The sequence below is a fragment of the Lagopus muta genome, chromosome 1, assembly GCF_023343835.1.
Source record: "Lagopus muta isolate bLagMut1 chromosome 1, bLagMut1 primary, whole genome shotgun sequence".
Lineage (NCBI taxonomy): Eukaryota > Metazoa > Chordata > Aves > Galliformes > Phasianidae > Lagopus > Lagopus muta.
In genome coordinates this window covers 137,982,687-138,007,351 of record NC_064433.1, presented here as the reverse complement: position 1 = coordinate 138,007,351, position 24,665 = coordinate 137,982,687, and the positions used below count along the sequence as shown (strand labels likewise).

Here is a 24,665-nt window from a genome sequence, read left to right as displayed (position 1 = left end):
GGGCCGGGCCGGGGGGAGTGGGAGGAGCAGCGGGGGCGGCCGCGCAGTGGGGCCGGATCGCGGCGGCGGCTCCGGAGGAGCGCCGAGTTGGTGCTGCCCGCGGCGGGGCCGCCTTCGTCCCGCCGCTTCCGGGGCCCGGCGGCGCGATGAAGAAGCCGGACGGGAAGGTGGTGCTGCTGGGGGATATGAACGTGGGTAAGACTTCGCTGCTGCACCGCTACATGGAGCGGCGCTTCCAGGACACCGTCAGCACGGTCGGCGGCGCTTTCTACCTGAAGCAGTGGGGGCCGTACAACATCTCCATCTGGGACACGGCAGGTGGGCCGAGGGGCTGTGTGGGCGGGTCGGGCTTTCTCTCGTGCGAGACCAAGGCTTGGCGAGGCTGCAGGGGCAGGGGCTGAGCCCCGCTGCCCGCCCGGGACGGTTCCTCAGCGCCAAGTGATGCGTTCTGCAGCCCCGCCGTGTTCCGTGTGCCTTTCGGGACGCCGGGGAGCGAAGTTCTCTCGCTGTGTCACTTCGTGTCACAATCTAGTCCAACATGGCTTTTCCTGTGCCAGGAATTGAAAAGGAGGAAGAGGGGGAGCGAAACTGCTGAAGAGTTGCGTGGAGACTTCTCGGAGGGCGAGGAGGAGATGCATAGGAGATCTGGCTACTTTGGCTTTACTTTTTGCATTTCTTAATCTATTACTGTGATGAAAACACATCAGTAGCTCTACCTGAGACCTGTCTCACCAAGAGGATTTCCCTTTGCTGATCTTTTTGTTTTTATGTTTATCTCACGTCTATAATTGCAATGTATTACTATATAACATAACTGAGGCTGAAACAGGAACCTGGAGGAGCCCTAGAGCTGCATCTTAGCCAGCCAGATGAAGCACCCAGGTGGCTCCCACCTTGGAGTGCTAGGTCAGAGATGGTCGCTTACTGGTGGTCTGGGTTCCCTCACGCCCCATGCTGAGAGCTCCTGCTGTTTCCCTATCCTCAACAGGACTTCTGAATCCGCATAGGCAGAGCCAGTTGAAAAACATCCAGCACTGGGAGCACCATCATGCGTGGTCCCGCTCTCCTCTCTGGTTGGGGATTAGTGTTGAGCTTGGTGTCCTCTCCCTCACCTCCCAAAGGTGCTGGCTCTTGGGTGGTCTCACTGTTGACTTGTGCTCCTGCAGAAGGGTGGAAGTTCTAGAAATAAAAGATCAAAGATTAGAAATGCTTTAGCACCACAATATGACAGAATTACAGTTCAACATTTGCACCTTTCTTATCTTCTTGAATACGGAGTGCCAATGCCAGATGTCTGTCTTAACCCTGCAGTGCCCTAGCAGTCCTTTACTCTTACTTGTACACAGAGCAGTTGAGAACATTAGGACTAGGAAATGAGGGGGTGCTTGGCTGTAACTGCTGCATTTACTCTGTGCTCCAGCAAAATGCAGTCATACAAGGTTAACTGTACTTGGATATACTTTGTTCCTTGTACTAAGGGACATGGTTTATTGGGGAAATATTGGTGGTAGGTGGGCAGTTGGACTGGAGGATCATGGAAGTCTTTTCCAACCTTTGTGATTCTATGAGTGCATGGTCTAATTTTTATACTCCGTGTTGTATTCTGTATGTGAATGTCATGGTTGTCTTTTGATAAGTGAAAAGAAAACCAAATAATGTTATTTTGAGCCCCCTTACCTCCATGGAAATCATCCGTATTTTATGTTCTGTTTGGACGGTTGTTATTCTGACATGGATTAGGCATTTGGCTGTAACGGGGTAAACATTGATACAATATAATATTTTTTCTTTTTTTAACAGTATTGGACTTCATAAAATAGAATTGTAGAATCACTGAGGTTGGAACAGACCACTTGAGTGATAGACGAGTTTATCCACAGTAATGGTGATAGATTGTCGGTTAAGTGTATGTGGATATTAGTACTACAACAGTTCAAGTGCTGATCTGAATTGTTTAAAATATGTATCAGTTATACTCATCACTGTTGATCTTGCATTACTTCTTGATTTATTATTCAGAAATATCTCTCATTTTTTCCAGAAATGATTAAAACTGTAGGCTAAAAGGTTTAGAGAGTACGTTGCAGTATTGTTACTGCTCAGTAAGCCATGGAAATGTGCATGTTCTGCCAAGTTAAGTCTGAAAAGCAAATGAGCTATTCTAGGTGGGAGTCTTCTCCTGGCTCTATGTTCACACCCACCTTATCCTGGAAAGATCAGCTTCTTAGTCTAATCTAAATCTTTCATATTCTTATCCTCAAGCCTTGTAAAATGGGCGTGCAGAAGTTGTCAGACTTGATTTTATTATTTTTTTTAATGTAAATTCTAGCAGCAAGTAACTTGACATTTCCAGTTTTCCAATCTGATGATTAGGAAAAGTCATTTGGATATTGCATCCAACTCAAGGAGGCAAACAAGCTATACGTGGAAAAATACCTGAGAGAAGCATTATTTGCTTTGTTCTTGACCCTCTTTCTAGCCATCCGCTCTTGGCTGTTTTCTCCATTGTCAGAGGTTTGGCTAGATGGCCTTGTGTCTGACCCAGTGTGGCTGCTGTTGTTTTCTTGGAGCAGATGCTACAAATTATGTTTTGTTTGAGTCAGTTAATTCAAAGGAATTTAGAAAGCAGAACCAAACAAAACTATGTGCTTAAACTATACAAAAACCAACCAAACAAAAAACAGAGTAACTGTGAATCTTTGGTGCATTTTAGAGGACAATTCTGCTAGATACAGACCTTGTCACTGAGGCACACAAGTGTATGCTTTGAGACTTTCCTAGTGGCGTGACTGAAGAAATAATTTTCATAACCAAGAAACGTCAGCAACAACATCAGCCAGAATAACTTCCTCCTGCGAAACAACCGGAGGTTGGAGACTCAAGGATGTCCAAGGATGTGCGTGTGTATGTATGTGTATGTATATATGTTTATATATAGCAATAACAACTTCTAGACAGTGCTGACAGCAGTTGTGTAGTAACCCAAAACTTCCTGCTGGGCATCAGAGGCATGCAGCACTGAGCTAGTATGTAGCCTTTTATCTCTGGTACTGCAAACACATCCTGAAGTTCTGCTGGTCTCAGCCTTGCTTCACTTTTAAAAGTGCATGGACTGTAGGAATAACAATTTATGGGAGTGTTTGGGATTTTTAGGTGTATTTTCTGATGCCTTAATATTTCAAAAAGAACTTGTGTGTATGTTGGTTTTCAGTCTCTTTAACTTTACTCTTGTTCATCGGATATATTAGCGATGGTCCTGGAGGCAAGGTTTCTTAACTGTTAGTGATCAGTGTCTCCTGTTCTAGTCCCTTGGAATGAAGCAGCAGACCAGTAATTTAATCACAAGTATGCCATAAAACTCACTTTGTGATTGAAATGATTGTGTTTAAAGACAGAAGTCGCCTTTTGAATTTACCAGCAGAGTCATGCAGTGTGATAATGAGGAAACATAAAGGTTAACTGGAAAAGCAAACCTCATTTATTTTCCTCCTCTCATCTTAATCTAGCTGTCTGAATGGGAGAATTGATTTGACTTTTCTTCTGTCAGTATTCAGCTATCAGAGAGGTAGAGTTAAACTGTAGTGGTCTGGTTCCTCCCTCACTCAGTCTTTGTGCCTCTTGACTTTGGCTTTTCTTTCTGTGTAGATGTATGCTTCCTTCTGCACGTTTTTCTCCCAGGGAGCAAGTGACTGATGAAGTTCTTAGGAGGAACGTAGGTTGGCATATGACTCACTCATTTGGAGTACAGGGTTAGCCCAGATAGTTTGGTCTCACTTCTGCTCCAGAGGCTAGATTTACTTGGTGTGAACAACTTGAAAATTGTAGGTAAGAAGGAAACGTGGTCCTCTGTCATGATGAAACAAAGCAGTAGAATTAAAACATGTCTTTTCTTTACAGGGAAGAAGATTGATAGTAGCCACTCTGTTGAATGTTCTGCTGTTTCTCACTTTTGGAAATGGAGGGCTATAGTGGGAGAGAAGAAACTACAGATGAGGTGGTTTATCAAAGCCTGAGATGACCCTGAGGCAGGAGAAAGGCCTTGCTGTGTGGGGGGTAGGGTGATAGAGTAGCAGTTGAGATTGGATCTTGATCAATACGTGATGAGGTATGTTAGAGGAGGTTGTTTGGAAGGATTTAGAAGACAGCACCTCAAAAAATATCTTGAGCATCATGGGTCTTTTAGTGAGGAGTACTGCTCTGTATCTAGAACTTATGAAACAGGTTCAGAAGCCGGAATAAAGGTTTAGCTTTTAGGACATCCATAGAAGCATAGTTTTGTTGTTGTGAAACATTGCACTAAGGCATTTAGTAAAAATTTAGAAATGCCTTGTCACAAGGAACTGTGGGGGGAAAAAACAAAAACATCATGAAATGGGAGATAAAATTTGCACATTTGTTTACTCAGATATGGCTATCTCACTTTATTGAAGAAGGAATTTTGCTTCTAGTGTTTCTTTTTAGAACAGACTCTTGAGTGGCAAGTCGTTGAGGAGGGTAAACCATTTGTTTTGTTTATTGTGTTTGATACAGGCCAAGATGAATGTTGTGTATGAACCCCTGTGGTAGCTGCTGTATTCAAACTCCCACGTTAAATCCATGCTTTGCATGTGGTATTTAATAATAGCAGGCAATGTGACTCCACTGGTCGAGCCAAAGTGGGAAATGACTTTATGGTTCAAGAAGACTCTTCAAACCCTATCAGTAACATGATACTGATACACTTTGTTCCTGGCTAAAGCTGTATGGTGTTATGCCATGACATTGCTCATGTTCATCAAGCCATAGCTGAGGTTTGCAGTGTTGGAGTCCTTGGTACCATCTCGACTTCTGTAACAAAAGATGTTATCTATTTTTTCTAACTTGTGCTGAAGTGAGGCCTGAGTGTTAGAGAACAACTATGTATTTATGTCCAGTCTGTGGTGCATGGCCTGTGTTCTTGTTTTTATGTGAAAATTTTGTTTCTTGGCTTTATGTTATGTATGAGTTTGTACAAGCCCATGTTTTAAAGCCCCAGATCCCAGGTTGGAGCAATACGAGAATCTTCATAATGAAGAGCTTGTGTCTCTGGCATTGCATCCTTCCTTCCCTGCTTAATGAAGCAAGAAGTGCATTTTCCAAACATCTCTGTCAAAACTGACTTGATAGCTGAAAGGTTAATTTAAGTAATGACTGTCTGCTTCATGACAATACCGACAAAATCTGTGCAAGTGGTGTAAGAGAGTAATGGCTAGTCAGGCAATGGAAGTGAAATTGCATATGTATGGAAATACATGTTCCTGGTGAATCAGAAGTACGGTGGGAGAAACTGGAGAAAATTTTGGAAGGATGGCCACAAACTGAATTATTTGCTTCAGTAAATTAGTCTGCTAGTTGGGTATGTACAAAGGCTTAAATAGGTATTCTGTGCAATAAAGCAAATTACTAATGCCCTATTACACTCTTCATTTTGAGCTTAATATCGGTCATCTGCATACCTGAGCTGCCTCTTTCAACAATTTTAGGGTGGAAGGAAGGACACGGGGATGAAACATTATGGGATGCTTTTTTTCTCCTTGCATTATTCTCTCTTCAGCTGGATAAACTGTTGTTGTAACATACAGGTGAACGTGCATCAGGGAGAGCTGCTTTGTATGGTTCTTATTATTTCCGAGGTACCAGGCACCAGAATGAAAAACAAATATTTATTTAAAATTAGTATTGCATGTTTAGGTGCCTGAACTTAGTCTGGATTGTGTCATCATCCATTGCCTATGTAGGGTTCTGTTCTTTCTTTCAGAAGGAAGGAGGCAGTGGGTGCTCAAAATAGTGGGTAGGCAACTTGTTAGTTCAGAGCTTTCCAATTACTTTGAGCATGGTACAGGATAGGCAATGAGCTGTTAGTTGTGTAGCTTTCCAATTTGAGTGTTTGTGTATGTTGAGTGGTCGTCCTGATTCACCTATGCTTAGGTACACGTTATGGTGCACAAACCTCAAAGCTAGGGAGGCTCTCAGTCAGTTCCACACTGCTTTGGCCGAGCTGCTCCTGGTAGTTGAACTAATTTGTGTATTTTTACTTCACACTTCACAGTGACATACCATAATTCAGTTGTCTGGTGCACGACAGTTGTTTGGTCTTGCGTTGAAGCCTGTAGCCATGTGAGCTTCCAGGAGATTTTTCCTGTGGCATTCTTTCACTGCTGAACTGAAGGTGAACTTGGTCATTCCTTGTCTGGGTCATGCTGTAGTGTTGCAAAACATCTAGACAAGAAACCTTTGTTTGCGTCTCTGTAAGGAAAGTTACTGAGTTTGTGGTGGATACTTCTGGAGCTGTTAGAAATTATGGAATAAAGTCATTTTTGTCTCCCAAGTCTGACTGATTAGACTTCTTCCAGGGAACATTGTGTAGAACATCCTGAGATTAGATCATTAGGTGTCAAACCTGTGATAAATTACTTTCTCTGCTTTGCTTGTGTTACACTGTGTAACTTCACATGCAGATGTAGGGTTCTAGAAAATGAGACTTGAAATTGGTGATTAAAATTGGTTCACCTGAGGGGTAGTGCTGAGAGCAGAGGTGGTCAAAGGGTTAGAGCGTTCCCCTCTAAATTTGACCAAACTGTCAATGCAAATAAATTGTCAGGCTTCAGCACAGGAGATTGAGGACAATATCTCTTAGGACAGCCAACTCAATAAGCATATACAAGATTTTTCTAACGTTACTAAGCTATTTTGGTATGGAAAAAAACTAATCCAGGAAAGAACTTCTTAATATTGTTTTTAAGGGGAGATAGATCATTAGATGTGAATGAATATTCAGCTGTATCTGTCCCATCTCTTAGGAAACAGACCAGAGTTGAAATGGGCTCTGCATGGGCCATCCAGGAGCTAGTTGTGGAAGGACTCTACTGACAGCATAGACACCTCTCTGAGCTCCAGTGTAATACTGTTTTATGTATATAATGCAAAAAGACAAAATGTTTATTTGAGCTTTTTCTTTTCTGCAAGTTGGACTGGTTTGGTCTGGGTGATCCTGTGGGTCTTTTCCAGTCTTGGTGATTCTATGATTCTAAGTTCTTTAGAGCAAAAATACATCTCAAACTATTTTGTAACATGGTGGGAATTTCATGTGCAGGATTCTGAGAGAATTGTTCATAACTTTCAATACTTAAACAGATTACAGTCAGAACTGTCTTCTTGTGAATTAAGGCTTCTGTGCTTTCAGGTTCTTTCTGTTTGTTAGCAGTGAGATCCCTCTTCTCCCCACCATTTCAGCTCTTTCTAATTCTTCTTTTTTTCTATCATGAAAAGAACTCATCCTCAAATATAGAGAATACCATTTTTCTTTTTATCTGGTCTGCAGGTTAATGAGTTTCAGATTGGAATAATTTTGTTCAGTAACAATTAAGTATCTGGTATAAATACTTCTCCCTGTTCTCGCAGCCTCTCCTGTCCTCAGCTGATCTAATGGCATTTCTTTCTGTAGTTCATTATATGATTTAATATTCCTAACCACATTTTTTATACTTACATGCAAAAACACAGAGAAAAGGTGTTTTCCAGCCATCCAGCTGCTCTTGTGTACTTTGTTTTAAAAGGAATGTTTTTTGGTACTGCTGAAATAGCAAGGACATATTTGTTTTACCATTTGCGGCTGATGACTGCCTAAGAACTTTCAGTCATATAAATTATTCATCTGTAGATGTTTAAATATTTGAGATTTTATTCTTCTCTTAATTATATTTGTAAAGCAAAGGATGACTTAGGCTTTCAGGCAAATGTTGTTCCTGTAAAAATGTTAAGTAGACATCTCAAAGTAAAAGCTTGTTAGGAGAGGCAAGGTAAATGAAGTGTAATGCACCTCATGAAGAAAAAGTTACATGCATCGAAACAGCCTTTAAAAGCAAAGAAATGTCTAAAACGTGTATTAATGCCATTACATGGAAACAACCAACTCTGGATACCTGCTTACGGTCACGTTCTCAGTCCACTGAACTACAGCAGTGTAAAAACGTGCACACCTGGTGTTGTGCCCTTGTTGAATTGACCTTCATGGAGCTCTCCTCCCGTGTCCCCAGGGGTTTGGGCTGCCCGACTTCCCTGTCTGGCTGCACCTTGCGACACTTTATGCTGTGGAAGTTCTCAAAGTTCACTTTCTGTTCTTCAAAGTGATGTCTGTCATCTGCGTGTACAAATCGTGTTACAAGCTAGGAAGAAAGAGGGTTTTTGGTTATACTGCGGGGTTTTTAGTTTGTTATTTGGTTCCATTTCTTCTGCTGCCTTTTGCTCTCAAAGAAAGCAAACATTTTGGTTCTTCAAAAAAAAATACAAAAACAACAGAGACGTGACAGAATCTATAGTGGTAAAAACAACCACAAAACAAGCAAAGAGAGCTCTACACAGTTGAGTCATCACCTTCTAAGCTTTGCAAAAGGGATCGTTAAATCTCTTGGGTCACTGCAAGTGGGACACATTTTAAAAAATAACTGGTAAAATGAGGCTTTTTTCTTTTTCTTTTTTTTTTTTTTTTTTTTAAATCCTCTCTGAGAAGCTGTTACAGGCTGTTGCTTACTAAAATAAATAAATAAATAAATCTTTAGTGATACTGAAAACACTTTGGACTGCTCACTCCTCTCTGGCCCCTGCCCATATTACAGAATCACAGAATGGCCAGGGTTGGAAGGGACCTCAAGGATCATGAATCTCCAACCCCCTGCCACAGGCAGGGTCACCAACGTCCCCATTTAATACTAGACCCTCTGCCCAGGGCCCCATCCAATCTGGCCTTGAACACCTCCATATAATTACTTGCTATTTTTATGAGGAGGAACGAGCATTCTATCAGGCTTCCATAGGCCGTCAGCTTTCCCTCCCACAGCAGATAGCTGTATGTATCATGCTCCTATTGTTCTCCTTACCTCCTTTCCACTTTAAGCAATGGATGCCGTTCCCATGTCACTCTGCTCAATTTCTTGGTTTCTATTAAACATTGGAAGTCCAGTGGCAGTGGACCAGATGTTGCCTTCTCTCCTTGACCTAGAGATGCTGCCTCATCTTCTTTAAAGTGGAAAAAAAAGTTTTTAGTGTTAGTGTTACTCCCACTGTGCCAGGTTGGGTAAGATTAATGAGGCAAAATCAATTTTTACTGTGTCTGTTTTACACTTTTTGTTTCTTTAACTAATGTCTTCACACAGTGAGTATTAAATATGCTGCTAAGAATGCAGGCAGAGAAGCCTGAAGTGGAACTGGCAGGAAGAAATGCTGGAAATGCAAAGCCACATCTTCATCTTCGCCAGCATGTGTTCTGAGAGCAGAAGCCCTGAGGCCTGTGATAAAGGTTATCTGAATGTGGTGAGCCTCTCCCATGGGAGCCAGGAGGCAGCTGTCTGGTACAGTCCTGTTTTTAATGCTTGCTGAGGACAGGCTTTTGGGTCAATGGGATTTCTGTTTCTGACGAGCAGCAGCTATCCAGAGAACAGCCGGTGAGAAAGACTGCAGCTGAACTTAAGCTGGTTGTGATTGTGATGGGTAGGAGCAGTTGTAGTTTTCTTGAGGATACATTCTGCATGAATGAGTTGTGTATGGTCTTTGTTGAGAATCTGCCTATAAATGAATTGATACTGGAACAAATAATTAAAAACGTGACTATTGAGCGAGGCTAGGTTCATGTCCTTTGTTACTAATATGATAAAAAAGTTGATTTTTATTTGCTTTCCATAATCTGTATCTTTCATTCTACTTCTACCCATCTAGCAAGGCTTTAGTGTTTTTCAAACTGCTAGCAAAGGCTGGCTTAAAAAATTGTAGAATCATAGAATGGCTTAGGTTGGAAAAGACCTCCAAGATCGTCTGGTTCCATCCTCCTGTCATGGGCAGGGTTGTCAACCACAGAAATGGTAAATAAAATCAATCTGAGTGTCAGAAACCAGGAGCTAATATACAGTTATCTAGTACAGCAGGGTTTAATTTCACCTGAAATAAGAGGTAATACCAAGTATGTGCTGGAGCAGACCATCTTTGGGTGCCTGCTGTTGATCTGATAAGCATGGCTTCCTCATGCGGCTCAGACGATTGTCTTAATCATTATGCATGCAGGAATTATTTCTCAGTGTTATAACATGTGGTGCACAGGGTCACCTCTGACAAAAAGAAATGGCAGCCCCCAAATGAGATTTTTTAAATGAATCCTGATCTCAATTTTTTTTTCTGAATTTTAATTATATATATATATATATATATATATATATATATATATATATATATATATATATATATATAAATTTTTCCCCAGTGGCAAACAGTGGTAACTACTGGAATTCAGCTGCTGTCTTGCACTGTTTGATTCTAAAAGCTTGTTCATTTGGAAATATTTTAGCCCTCTTCTTCCTTTGTTACCTAATCCCCGTGAATTTGGAAATGTATAGGTAGGATAAAAGGTTTATGGAAGTAATTTATGGAAGTAATGCTTGAGGTATTAGTACCTCATATAGGTACTGTCCAGGTAAGATTTAGTAAGTAATTTCATCTCCAAAAGGAACAGCCAATGTATTCAGGGCAAAAGCATCCCTTTCCAAATGCTGCAGGGTGCCAGTGTCTGTCCCAAACAAAGCCATGCTGTCCTTAATTAAGATGTTTGTTAAGTTTATGGTATTTCCTCACTCAAACAATGGTATGATGTATCATATTGTAGTGACTTGGTGTGTATGTAATTGCTCTCCAAAAAAAACCCCAAAAACAACAATCAAAGAACTTTGAGGGGAATTTAGAAGATTAAAAAGCAGGTTGTAAAAAGAACTAAGGCGAAAGCAAAATATCTAATGAGGAGGCTGAATGACCTAAGTAAACTTAAAACAGGAATAAAAATGAAGAAAAATAGGAAGCATTTCCCATCTGTGAGGGAACAGGCAGACGCTCACTTGCTAACTGTCTTCCCAGAGAACTTACAGGGGTTCAGAGGGCTTTTTGGTGTAATTTAGGGAGGGTGATCTCAATTAACCCCACCCATCTCTGGTTTTTGTTTTAAATATCACACCTGTATCAATGTTTGCTTGAGTGAATTGCAAGCTGAGTTGACTTGCTCCTTGTTGAGCAATACGAAATACCCAATGTGTGTGGAGTGACCTCTGGGGCCCTGAGCTGTGCTGAAACAAACCCAGCCTTCCATTCCTGCCTGAGCTAAGGACCAGCTCTCCTTTTGGAGAGCAAACACCGAGGGGGATTGTGGATTCTGAAGATCTCCTGTCTGCAGATAAGGAGTCAGTACCAAACTCTGCACGTAGAGGTGGGATTATTTGTAGTGACTGTTCCTCTGTGGGAAGGAGTCGTAAGGAAAAAGGATCAGTTTTCTGGTACTGGAAAGGAAAACAAGCTGCTTTTGGAGTTAGTCCTGTGGCAAATGGATTGCTTTTCTGCAGGAGTGACGTTTCTTTGAGGTGACAGAGTGGTGCTTCAGAGGGTATTAAGGGAGAAGGGCTTCTTGCACAACCCAGGGCTGAGTCTTGCATGGCTGTGGTGGTTCCACACCACCCTCACTGGCCTTGTTTCCTTCACTAACCAATAGCTGATCATGAAGCAGTTAAGGAGTCTATGCTATTGCTTCCCACAGAGCTCTTCCAAAGTAAATCCTAAGTGTGCTGTGTGTGGGTTTTTGTTTTTTTTTTTCCTCCTGATGGTTTGCTTTTAATCAAGCCTTTCCTTAAGAAGGTCATCTGCCAAATAACCAGTCCTTTTTTTCTTTTTAAGTAGCAATTATAAATCGTCTTTTAAACATAAAGGAATATTACATTGGTGCTTACAGTTCACTTATTCAAAGTCAAATTTCTAGCTTCAACCTTGCTCTCTTCCTCATGTTTCAGTTTAGCTGCACAGCAGCTTCATAATTTTCATTCTCAAGTGCTCTACCACAGTTTCAGCAGGGTGGTGCTGATGTTAGATTTCAGCTGGAGTTGGTATTCCCTTTTGACTGCAATGATATTGTTGCAAAAAATCTGGCATTGCCTCCTTTCTTTTGCCAGATTTCCATGTTAAGCTGAAAAGTCTTCCTCTGAAGACTTCCTCCCATTTTTGTAGGGAAATAGAGAAATACCAGGGACTTTTTTTTTTCTTGTCTGTGTTGCAGATACAGTCAAGATATGTTTGCTGGGCCAACAGGGCAAGGCCAATTCTATTTTTCATTTACAAGGCACTTTACTTCCAGACAGCTAAAAATACATGAGCTGCTCAGTGTTTCTGCAGTTCTTTCTGTCATTTTAAAGCTAAATACAGATCAAAAGAATTAAATCAAATGAGGGGCTTGAGGTAAAAAGTAAGTTTTGTCTAGCTAAATGAAAAAGTTACTTGCAGCAGTGTCAGTGGGATTTTTTACTGCAAATAGGGCTTTTTTTGCAAGGCTACCCAAAGTTATTTTTGGCAAAAAGCATGCTAGATACCATGGTTAAGAACGTTCTTCTACGTAATGTTTTGTGCTATAGTAACACGTGATTTAAACGTAAGTCTTTGGATAGAAAGCATATGTAAAATTGATCTGTCTGTGGGGACTTTGCTTTTGAAATTGAAGTTCTTGTGAGATCAGAAGCTTGGACTTAGCTATATTAAGAGAAAGCTAAGTTTTCATTTACTCTCACCAGCAAGAAAAAGAATTTTGTGTGTATGCAACAGAAGAGATTCCGTTGTGCCCTAGAAAGGTTTAAGTTAATTCCTGGTCTAAATCTTTTACTGAATAGAGATCTTCTCTGATAGTGTTTATCTTTCTTTTTGTAAGAGCTGTGCAGTCCCTTTGGCTAGTGAAGGCATTTCTGATTCGATATACAAGTGTGCACTTAATCCAAAGGCACTCAACTTGTAAGCCTCTGTACAAAATAGGCAGTCTAAACAAATGCATATGGCTGCACGTGAAGGTAGACTGATTGCCAAGCTAGATTTTGTTCAGGCAACAGTATGTGTTTGTTACAAGGTCCACTGACCTGGCAACAGATGGCAAACTGAGCCTTTGATATTTTATGGTGTCCTGGAGCCCAAGAATTGTTCTGAGAAGTTTATAAAGTGTAGAGGGCAATGAAGGATTCAAGTGACTACATAGCCTTAGTGATGCTGTTCTGTGGTCTTGGATGTAGAGTAATACAGGAAGGTACTTATTTATTTATTTTTTTTGGAAGAGGGTATTTCCTGAATTTCTCATAGAAATTCAGTCTGAAAGCTGAAATATAGCAGATTAATTTGTGGGGTATTAACTTCTCTGGCTGGTTTATGAAATACAAATTCTTCCTCCATCACAGGGTGAGGGCTAAGTGAAAATCTATCATCATTGTTATGCAGGAGACTCAAATGAGGATTACAGTTGCTTATCTCTGACTTTACTCTGTGAATCCTTTTGGTTCCTCTCTCCTTTGTTAGCTCCATCTCCTCCTTCCTATAAGCGTGTACAACAGGTCTGTCTTTGGGAACCAGTAAATAGAAGTCTTCATTGCCAGTTACGGAGTGAAAATTTTCAAGGCTGAATTGCAACAGTTCCAGGCTGAAACTGAGTAATATGACTAGTACAAGAATTGAGAAGGTGACTGAGTGATGTTTATTGTATCTGAGGTGTGGATGAGAGGATTTGATCAGCTCTTTTAATACTTCTGTGACTTGGTGTGCTCCGAGGGATGTAATAGTGGATTGAGCTGCGCAGATGTTAGCAGCTAGGCACCCGCTTTTAGTTTAGCTGCCTTTAGATTACGAAGCTTGTACTTAAAATCACATTTCTTCCAAACTGTCACACTGTTAACTGTCAAAAAAAAAACCAACCCAAAACAAAAAAACATCGGCAGAAAGCAAGCAAACCAAAACAGAAAAATCCAGAAGACTTAGCAACAACCCAAAGCAGACTTTTACCCATTGCTTTCAGATGTGGATTCTTCAAAGGCTTGCTGCGAGTTAAGCTCATGTCTTTTGAGTCATTTCTTTAGCATAACAGAAAAATTGTTGTGACGAGGCATTCATTTTGGAGCTTCTAGTGAGTATCCAGGAGAGATAACCTCAGGGGCTAGTAAATAAAAATAACCCTCTAGCAAAAGTTAGCATTTCTTTTCTTTTTTGATATTTTCATTAAATGGATTTTTGTGAGTGCTCTTTTGTCGTAACAAGAAGTCATCCTCAGCCCAAACTCAGATGATCTTTAAAACTCAGTAGATCATTAACTGGCTCCTTAGGGCCCTTGGCATGTGACTCAGAGTGCGCTATGCAGACGTGGTTTTTGAGTAACTTTCCACTGCGCTATTTGCCCTAACAATAAAAGGCCCATTTAAGTGAACTTCTTTGGAAGAATTGTTCTATGTGAATTGTGCCACCGTACCACTTCTGAAATGCTAATCAAATTGATGCTTTAATAGCCATTAAGCAGTTCAAACTGCTTGACCTGCTGGGGCATTCCAGTCATGAGGAGGAAGTGCAGTTCTCAGAAAGACGGAGAAGGCTGGTGACAGTTCCCTAGCTAGTGAGGGCTGTCATGGGGGGGGCTGTGCTATTATCACTCTATGTGCATGTAGTAAAAAAGGAAACAAAGCCAAAATACAGTTATGAGCAGTTTTTCCTGATGGAAACTGTAAGAACAGAAACAAATTAATTACAGTTGCTGCTACTGTTTGTTTTAGCTTGCTTGTAAGGTGACTTTCCTGTTTAAAAGGCTAGGAATAAACTTGAATTTCTAAAGGAATATAAGAAGTGCTAAAATTAGAAAATTATTAATCCTCTTAAGAGAAGGCTCCTATTTTAGAAGATAGGTGACATGGCTACAATTTTAGAGCAAAATCTTTTACCTGTTTCATACTTGACCACGTCTTCTGAAACCCATGCAGCAGAACTTATTTATGGTGTATCAGTTATTTTTGGTTTAGCTATTATATTTAAAGAGGAGGAAGAAGTAGGCAAAGAAATCAGGTTATAGCTGTTTTCCATTAGATGAATTAATATTCTTTAGTTAGAGGATGTGCTGAACGGCCCCAGCTCTTTCAGCTTGTCCTCATAGGAGGGGTGTTCCATCCCTTGAAATCATTTTGGTTACTGTTACTGTAGCAATAAATAACACTTATTCAATTGTTCTGTCTCCTTGTTAGTAATAGATGGAAGCAGTCAATACGTCTTAACTGATCCTAACCTCTCTGCAGAATAATGACAGTGTAATGTAAATAAGAGAAAAACAGAATGCAGTTGTACACCTATCATTTTCATACACTTTTTAATGTAAGAATTCATGAGTGAGTTCATCAGTATTTCAGCCGAGCATGGGCGTCTCTGAAGCACAGAGGAATGGTTGCAATTTTCTTTTTCTTGAACCTGCAAAGCACAGGCAAATAGGGAACCAAAACTTACCATTCATTTTCCTAACAGTTCTTTTGAATATAGTCAGCCGGTAAGAATTATTTTTGGTGTGTCCATGATGCTGAGTTAAGAAACACTACACCTGTAAGCTCCAAAGGGGCTGCACAAATCCTTCCCACTGCAACCAGAGCCTTTCCTTGGCAGCATCTCCAAGCTGCCGTGCTGATTCTTGATGCGAGGGCAAGGTGCACTCAGGACTGTTCAGCCTTCTCTCTTGCAGCAGATCAACTAATAAGCCCCAGGTTACAGGGAGGGAGCCCAACTCTGAGCTGTTGCTTAGATGCAATCACACCTTGAACATTCTTAACTTGCCATCTCTGAATGCCTCAGGGTGACTGTGGCTGTAAAGCCCCATGTGCTGACTGCGTGGTTTCTAATGCTGGACCTCATGTTCTAAGTCATTAAAGTGTGAAAAGAGCTTAGTAAAGGCCAGACACCGATAATGGTGCCTTTCTGCTCTTGCAGAAAGTGAAGGTGTTTTTTTTTCTGGTAGTTGCAAACTAGAATTCACACAGCAGTCAATGGCTGCTGTGCAGAAAGATAGCTTTACAGGCCTAAAATGATTTGTTTTTATAGAGTGGGGATGTTTGCAGGATATTTGGAACCTCAGACTCCATCAGAATTTGACGTCTTTGTCCTTTAAGTCAAAAACATGGAGCATAGAATCATACAATATCTCAGGTTGGAAGGGTCCAATAAGGATCATTGTGTCCAGTCCATATGGAGATTTATGGGATGAGGGTGACTCTTTTTGCCCTTTTAATTCTTTCTTTAATATGAGACAGATACTTGATGTAGCAATTAGAATAAGATACATTTGGAGATGCAGTAGGCTTTTCCCAGTCATATACTACGTTGAGATCTCTTCCTTGGCTTTTTGGTTTTGGTGGGTTTTCTTCAGAATTATTGAATTATTTTCCTTTGTTCTTTGTGCACATAACCAATGCAGCTGTTATTTTCTTCTTCCCTGCGTAACTCTTTCTACTTTACAAGATGAAAGTGAAACCCTTTGGGTATTAAGATCTGTACTTTCCAATGTTTAAATTATGTTCTTTTTTGGCCAAGATATCCATAACTTAATAACTTAAATAGTAGCTCCTGAAGTAGGACGCAGTTCACACCTCAAACATTAATTAATTTCTGAGCAATGAGAGCTAACAAAATAAATGTGTCTTGATTTTCTGTAGAGCTTGAGGTCTGTTGTGTTCTGAAGCTTCCACGTACACAATTATGTTCTATAATATAACACTGTGAATGTATTCTGCTAGGTGAAGGCGGAGCTTAAATGAATGTTCTGGTTACTCAGTGTTCAGTGGCATCATGTTTTTGTTCTGCTTTGTTTTTTCCTTCCCCAAAGACTTTTATTCTGTAGGGAATTTTGTCTGGGAGCAAACCCAAATGTTGGCATTTCAAATGGATTTGGAAGTCATGTATTCAGACAGCTTCTGGGTATGTAAAAATTGAGCTATCTGGTGTTTTCAGACTTATTTGTTTCCACTAATTCCTACTTATGTCCTCCATGTTAATCCTTTGTGATGGAGAGCTTTACTTTTATCCCCAGGTAACCACAAGCACAGTCCAGTTCATCTTAATAAGGATCCTGACTTTAAGGGAGAGATGATAAAGCTGCCTAGAAGGAATAAATTTCACTTCTTGTTCAATACTGAAGGACTTCATCAGTGTTAGAACTCTGCAGTCCAGGTCATTTGTGGGTAGGGGAATTTTCCTGAAACCTTCAAGGACATTATTGCTTGTTTTCTGATAGTCTGCACGTAGCTTGGTGTACATGCACAAACACAGATCTCAGTTTCCCCTAATGTCATGTAAAGGGTCCTAACTTTATTGCTCTATCTGCAAACAGAAGGAAACTTGTTTCTTGGGAAGGATCTTCTTTGTCTAGACTTGTGATCACACGGATGGTCCTGCTGAAGCAACTCAGTGGCATCAGCCTCACCCTTTGGACCTCCCTCTCACTGCAGCTGAATCCTCACTTCTTTCTGGTGATGTTCTCTGAGCTGTCTTGTGGGTATCATATTTTCTCTTTTTTCTTTTTTTCCTATCTTGGCCATCTCCTTAGGGTACAATTCCTGTCTCACTTTGTACGTGCTCGGATTCACACCCTCCTTGAAAAAAGAATTAGAAATCAAAAGAGAAAGCGTAGCAGATACCGTATGTTTGTGTTATTTCCTCTTGACTTCTACTTGGATTATAATCTTGCTTAAACAACAGTGAAAAGCCTTGAAAGAGATCTGGTCCTATGGACTCTCTCCAAAACTGTCGTGACAATCGTGCACTCTTGTTAATTTTAAATATAGTACTCATGTGCTTCTACCTTTCCACTTCAGAACTCAGCCTCCTTTCAGACTTGGACATCAGAATAACATCATCACTGTTTTTCAGTGCTTTCTGGAAGACCTTTTTTTAGCTGTTTAGTATTTGTGTTGTTTTATTCCCTCAAGAGGGAAAGGCTGCTTTGCATTCTTCTCTGTGCTCAATACTGAGAGATTTAGAACTTGTTCTTCCAGTGGAGGATTTCTTGGAACTATGTGTGGGAAGTTGCATTGCTTTAGGAGGTGCAGTTTAAACCTTTGAAGAGATAGTAGGTGAGAAACGGGTTCAGATCTGTCTGGAGGATATCTTCTGCCCTCCCAAACATCAGCAGCACTTCAGAGACTGCTTGGGCTCTCACCCAAGGAACAGCAGGCAGGGTGCTGCGGGAGGCTGGCTGACCAAGCTTGGGCATCCACCTTTGCTCAAGCAGTCTTTAAATTGAGCCCTGCTTATTTCTCAGCCCCGCCTCTTTCAAGATCTGCTTTTCTCTTCTTTCTCCCACAGGATCCTTATGAACTTTGTGTTACTGAGTCTGGATTTTGAGCTCCTCGGCTGCACTGCTCTGGGGGTGTGATGCCTCTACTACACGTAATTGCTGGAAGAGCGTCTGAAATACAAATGGCGCTGCGGATAATTATATGCCCATCGGGGTTGTTAAACTGATATAAATAAGGCAAAATGTGAAAATGAAAAATGGAAATTAATTTTAGTTGCTTGGCTTTAAAATCTTCCCTTGTATTCCTTTGTGGTTGATTTGGTTGTACTGCAATTCCTCTGACTGTAAATCATTTTATATAGTTCTGCCTCTCTTTTCTTTTGCTTTTCTTTTTCTGCAGTAGTGAAATTGCTTAATTCTTGGAGTCAGTGTTCACTGTTTAGGTGAGGTGACTGTGTAAAAAGACACCTTGTTGGAGTGAGACCCATTGGTTCCAGACCAAGAAATAACTGACCCTAGGAAAGGGGTGACTGACTGCTTCAGTAGGGGATTTGGACTTCGTGATTCCCAGAGGTCCGTTCTAACTCCGACAATTCTGTGACTGTGCATTAAGATATTTCATGTTAAGGTCTGATACTATTTTGGCTTTTATTATATTGACTGGCACCTTGAGGAATAGCTGAGGCAGTAATTTAAGTGCTTTGGGCAGTTCTGGGGACATTCTGCCTATAGGGGTGTTCCAGCCTAAGTGCTACAAGTGATGTGTACAAGGAGGCTGCAGCAGAAGCGAGTTATGCATTTTTCTGCATGTTTATGTAGATAGTGTTGTGTGGGTGAGTGAGAAAGACTGCCCATAATTCCTCTGATATAATTAATCCCTTATGCAAAGCAAATTCTTCCTTTTGCTTTTTTTCCTCCTTTTCAACAGTATGTTAGTTGTAGAAACAGTCAGTCTGTAGTTAAAGTGTAATTGTGTCATAGTTTGTATTATGCTGTGCAAGATTAGATTAGCATACAAATTCTATAAAACAAGCAGTAGGATTGTTCTGCTGTTCAGTTGCTGCAGCAAATTATTTTGGGGGCTGGATTTTATAGCTTAAGCAATTCAAGTGGGAGAATAGGGAGAATATATGTTCCATTGTGGCTTCCAGACCACAGTATAATCGGGATTTTGGGGAAAACTAAGTAGGTCATGGCACAAACTTCTGCTGAAAAATGGCAGGCTTCTAAAGACAGCTGTAGTGCGACTGCACACTACACACAGATGTGGACATGGCATTAGAGTGAAAAGTGGGAGCAGAGATCTCTGCTACACCCCTATCTTCCTCGCCCTTACCATGCAAGAGCATCTCTTTTCCTTTTTGCCCTCTTTTCTTGTTTCCATGTTTCTGATTAAAGAATTTCTTTTTGCTGGAGGAAAACAAATCAGAAGTTACACAAAATTGCCCAGATGCAGTTCTCCATAAACTTTGCCTAATGCTTTCCTGAAGGCCGTTCATTGAACTTTTGACCGCTGAAATGTCGTATGACAGTTATTTCCTATTATTCACCATGTAAGGAAGTATTTTAAAGTATTTTAACTGCGTGCATGATTTTTTGATGAGAGATCCTCATTTCTTTTATGCTACGAGAAAGGAGTGGAGACTACACATGAATCTACGGACATCCATTTATACTATTTTCAGTCATTCACCAGCCTGAAAGATACCACTGTTTTTATTCACACAATGGTTTTTGTATTTCTGAGCATCTTTAGCATCTTTGTGCCTCTTTATGTTTTCCTAATGTACGCTGGCCTGTGTTTTTCAGCATGAATTTCTACCTTTCCCATTCAGCAGTCACTTGCAATGATTTCGCGATGCTGTTGCTCTCAGTAATCAGTAGCTTCCTGCAGGAAAAAAAAAAAAAAGAGTAACCAAACAATTTCCAGACTTCCTGTAAATGGAGGCCCCGTGTCCAGGTCTTGCTGACACACCAGAAAGCTGTGCTGCCATTCAGCCATGCCTCCTGGTTTTGTATCATCTGCAAACGTGCTGAGTATGCTCTGTCCCTTTATATGGGTCACTGATGGAGATATTAAACAACACTTCAAGAGCCTAAACTCTGCTATCTCATCATTGCCGCAGCCGAGGCTGCCGCCGACTTTCAAAATCTGAGCAGTGAATTGCTAACTTTGATCCAAGTTTTTTGAACTGAATGTACTTAGAAAGCATGTATCAAGTTTAGTTATGAATTCTAGCGGAATTCAGCACAATAGAACTTATTTTGTGTTTATAAATGACCGGATAGGTGAAATGGGACATATGTGGATGTGAGCAGGATGGTCATTCATGGAGCATAAACTAATGGTTCAATTTTGTTTTTTTTTTTTTTTCTTCTTGCAATTGTATTTGCTTTTCCACTCTTGCATGGTTGCTCAGATTCTGTGCCCTGAATCAGCGTGCATTTTGCTGAGCTGCTCTGTGGCACTGTTGCGCTCTTAAGGAAAAAAAAAAAACTCACCATCATGTGGAATTGGCTTGAATTTTTGGAAACTTTAAAACTCTGTTAGTAATGCAGCTTCCTGCACACTAACATTTAAACCTTTTTCAGGCCGGGAACAGTTTCATGGCTTGGGATCGATGTACTGCAGAGGAGCAGCCGCTGTCATCCTGACGTATGACGTGAACAGCCTGCAGAGCCTGGCGGAGCTGGAGGACAGGTTCCTGGCACTGACAGACAGCGCCAGTGCTGACTGCATCTTCGCTATTGTTGGGAATAAAGTGGACCTCAGCGATGACTGTGCTTCACCGCCTGATGAAAACAGACCTGAGAAGGCCGTTGCCGGCTGCAGCTCAAAGGTGCGGAAACAAGTCCGTGTGGAGGATGCGATTGCGCTCTACAAGAAGATACTGAAATACAAAATGCTGGATGAGAAGGATGTTCCAGCAGCTGAGAAAATGTGCTTTGAGACCAGTGCGAAAACAGGATATAAGGTGGACTACCTCTTTGAAACTGTGTTTGACATGGTCGTACCAATAATCGTACGGCAGAAAGCTGAGGGGCCATCGCAGACTGTAGACATTACTGACTACAAACCGGCCAAAAGGACAAAATCTGGGTGTTGTGCCTGAAAGTGATGTGGCAAAAAAAGGGGGAGGGACTGCCCACTGTGGCAAACAGAGGAGCGTTTGCAGCACACCAGAGAGGAAAAAGCAAAGAAAAAATAGACTGTAGTGGCTTACAACCCCTAAACAAAACAGAAAAAGCACCACGGAGTTTCCTGAGCATTAAATGTTTCTGAGAAGCTCTGTGTATGAGAATGGGAGTGAAATGATGGAGGACGTACCAGTTTCCAAGGGCTTTGAAGGCAACTTCTGTTGGTACATTTGATAGTGACAATCATTTGAACAGTTTAGAAGAAGTCTTATTTTTTAATGACTCGCCACTTCATGTTACGTGAAAACGATCTATTTGTATAATCTATGCAGCTTTCAAATGGTTATCATCTTTTCCCTTGTGATTCCGACTTTGGAGGATAGAATGCACAGTACCTTTTTTATTCTTAAAAAAGAAAAGAAAATCCAGGTATAATTTATATATGTAGCTAATAAAGAAATTACTGTCAGGTCCAGCATTGTAAGATTCTGAAGCTGTGCTATTAAAATCACTGTGGATATGTACTGTTAATATGGAGCTTTGTTACTGTGAATTCTAATGTGGGCTTTTTTGTCTCCTGTAGCTCTTTTCTGTGGCTAAAGCAGGAGGAATAGGAAAAGAAACTCTGTACAATAAAAAGCACACCAAGGAGTGCTAAAGAGGTGCATGGCATCTCTTCTACCTGCAGTGAAGAGGAGGGGCTAACACTTCATACTGCTCTTAGGGCTTCCCAACCAGTGTCCCACACAGACACTGAATACTGTACATATTTCCAGTTTTGCAGGTTCTTCTGCAGGGTCTCCTTCATCTTCCTACAGACGCTGCTGGCATGGTTTCTCAAAACTAGCAAGTGAGCTGTTTATCTACCCAGGGCACACAGGGAGACCATTCCCAGATGAATGAGGAACTATATTATTACTGAGTATATATTAAACTTTTTTTTTTTTAATCACTGTATCCTCATGAGCAGCTTAGCTCTTTCACATCAGGGTGAAGGTGGAAATAGCTTTATTTCCTTGTTGCAAGTGTATTGAAGCATACTTGGTCTTGTTTGTGACCAAAGTGGTCCGTGACAAGTCTGCCACTGGCTTTGCTGCATCCCTACAGTCTTTCCAAAAGCTCTGACTTAGGTATTTTTACTGAAAGAGATGCAACAGAACCCATTCTTTGCACACAGGACTACACTTGTGGAATATACTGTTTATGATTTTGCTTTGCCAACAATGGGGGACAAGGGAGTGCATAGCAGGACCCAGGAGACCCAGCAGTACATGGAGGCTATTGGTAAGAGCTCGGGAGGGAATCTGGGTTGTTCAGAGTGCATGCTGGCCCCATTTCTTTGCTGCTTTCTGAAGTCACATTCAAGCAAAACTTGGTTTATGGGACTTGATGTAGGTTTTCTTTTCTTTTTTAATTAGTAACTTAAGCTCTGCTACAGCTGAGCTCCATTGACAGCACAGTGTTGATGCACACATGTCCTACTTTTTCTCGTCTTAATAACCTCCCCAGCTAACACATCATGTAGAAAAAAGCAACTGCTTCAGGAAGGTGAAAATGGTGCAGGAGAGCTGCTGTCCTAACGTGATTTGGCATTTTGCAGTTGCAGTGAGCTGGGGATGCCACCAGCATGGAGGCTGCAGTGGGCGCCATGGCTTGTGTTGATGGGTGGAAGCTGCACAGGGAGATTTTTGACACCAGGCAAGTAGAGGCTGAGCTCTCCAGTCAGTCAAAATTCCAATCCCCTGAGTGCTGAGGCAGTACGTGGCTGTGCCCTTTGGGCACGTCTTGGCTGTGTCCCTCCTTAATGCCAGCTCTTCTGTGTCCTGCCAAGTGTTATTACCTTGCCCTCCCAAAGCTGCTTTTCTCATTAACAATTCCAGTGCGTGGTCTTGACTCAGGCCTCTCATGGCTGTGCATGGGTATGCCTCTGCATGGGTATGCCTCTGCATGAGAGTTGCCAGTGTTGTGTGAAGCTCTGCCTGCCCTGTTGCAGATAAGGAAACTCCTTTTCCAAGTACTTATTGTTCCCTCTTTTCCATGTTATGTTTGTCTAGATTATATGGAGCATGCAGACAGCAAAGCAGATACTGTTTTTGGTGACACCAGGTGATCATGAGCCATGGGCCTGCCTGTACCAGCTGAGCCAGGCTGCTACCTGAGGGGTAGGTCTGGATGGGGCAGGCAGTGGTGGGTCTGCAGCCAAGGCTGGGCTGTGTCTGCCTGTTTTGGCTTGGCCATGGCCTTCTCCATGTCACAGTGGAAAGCCCAACAATATTCAGGCTGAAAGCAGTGCGAGTGAGCATCCTCGCGCTGGAGCGAGGCAGGGGTAGGGCTGCAGTCTGTTGCCCAGATAAGGTGCAGCCAAACCCATAAAGGGGTGAGCGTGCACCCTGCCTGCTGGCAGCAATTGGATACCGCCCGTTACAGGGGCATGCCTACTGCTGTGCCTTGCCGCTGTTCTATTTCCAGCTGCCTTGGACAAGCCCAATCATGCAGTGTACTTGGCAGAGTTGGTTGATACAGTGAGAAAAACATTGGTGTCACCTGGTCGAGTTGCATTGATTTTACTCTGGCTGTGCTGGTGCAGCAGTGCTCTGCTGCCAGAGGAAGGGGTTGTATCTTTGCTGACCTTTCTCCACACTCAGCAGTGTGCTCCACTTCAAGGTATTTTCAAACAGCAGAAGCTTAGGAAACAAAAGTGCTATGTTTAGAACCCTACGTTTCTAAACGGTAAGTGTGTGGATCTGAAGCACATGACATACACAAACAGAATATGAAACTTTGCACACACATGGCATGATTTTTTTTTCCCCCTCCTCGTTTCTTGACCCATGCCCACGTTTTGACTCATACCGTTCTGCTGTTCAATGCTGAGCAAACGGCTTGCGAGTCAGAAACGAGAGAGGAAACGCAACTTTTGGAGAAGGACCCGTCTGCTGAATTCCTCAAAATGAACTAGCTGCAAAAGATTAGGCAATGCATCAGTCATTGAAGTCTTGAGTGCTTAGCTGTTGCTGCTGACACAATAGCTTTCACTGGTTTGTATAACCTCAAATCCAATTCTCGTAAAACCTTTCAGCTGCTGCACTACAGGCATTGCAAACTGTAAAAATCCTCAGTGATGTAATGTCCGGTTGTCCCACAAGTATGTCTGTCTGGCAAGATCTGGAAGAGGCAAATTGATGACTCTCAGGTGTCTGTCACTGCTGTGTGCAATCTGAAAGGATGGGCAAATGTGGAACAGATTTGGCTGATGCGGATGGCAGCGTTTGCAATTCTAGGGATTGGTTTAGCTGGAAGAAACAGTGGCAGATTTGGCTTGTTTGGAGCCTGCCCTTCATCGCTCCAGTACGATCAGTGAGCTGATTTCAAGCACAGGGAAATTCTCCGTTTGTGGATCTATGTAATTACATGCACAACTAATGTA

At 41.7% G+C, this 24,665-nt stretch overlaps 1 protein-coding gene across 1 annotated transcript; it reads left to right on the top strand.

The window, feature by feature from the left end:
- Positions 1–21,769, top strand: RAB20 (RAB20, member RAS oncogene family). Its single transcript, XM_048969088.1, has 2 exons — positions 1–318; positions 20,693–21,769. The coding sequence occupies exons 1-2, from the start codon at positions 147–149 to the stop codon at positions 21,211–21,213; spliced, it is 693 nt and encodes a 230-aa protein (XP_048825045.1). The 5' UTR covers positions 1–146; the 3' UTR covers positions 21,214–21,769.
- Positions 21,770–24,665: the final 2,896 nt, after the last annotated feature.

Coding starts and splice junctions, on each gene's coding strand:
- RAB20 (XM_048969088.1), top strand. CDS start 147: ATGAAGAAGCCGGACGGGAAGGTGGTGCTGCTGGGGGATATGAACGTG. Junction 319..20,692: donor CTCCATCTGGGACACGGCAG/GTGGGCCGAGGG, acceptor AACCTTTTTCAG/GCCGGGAACAGTTTCATGGC.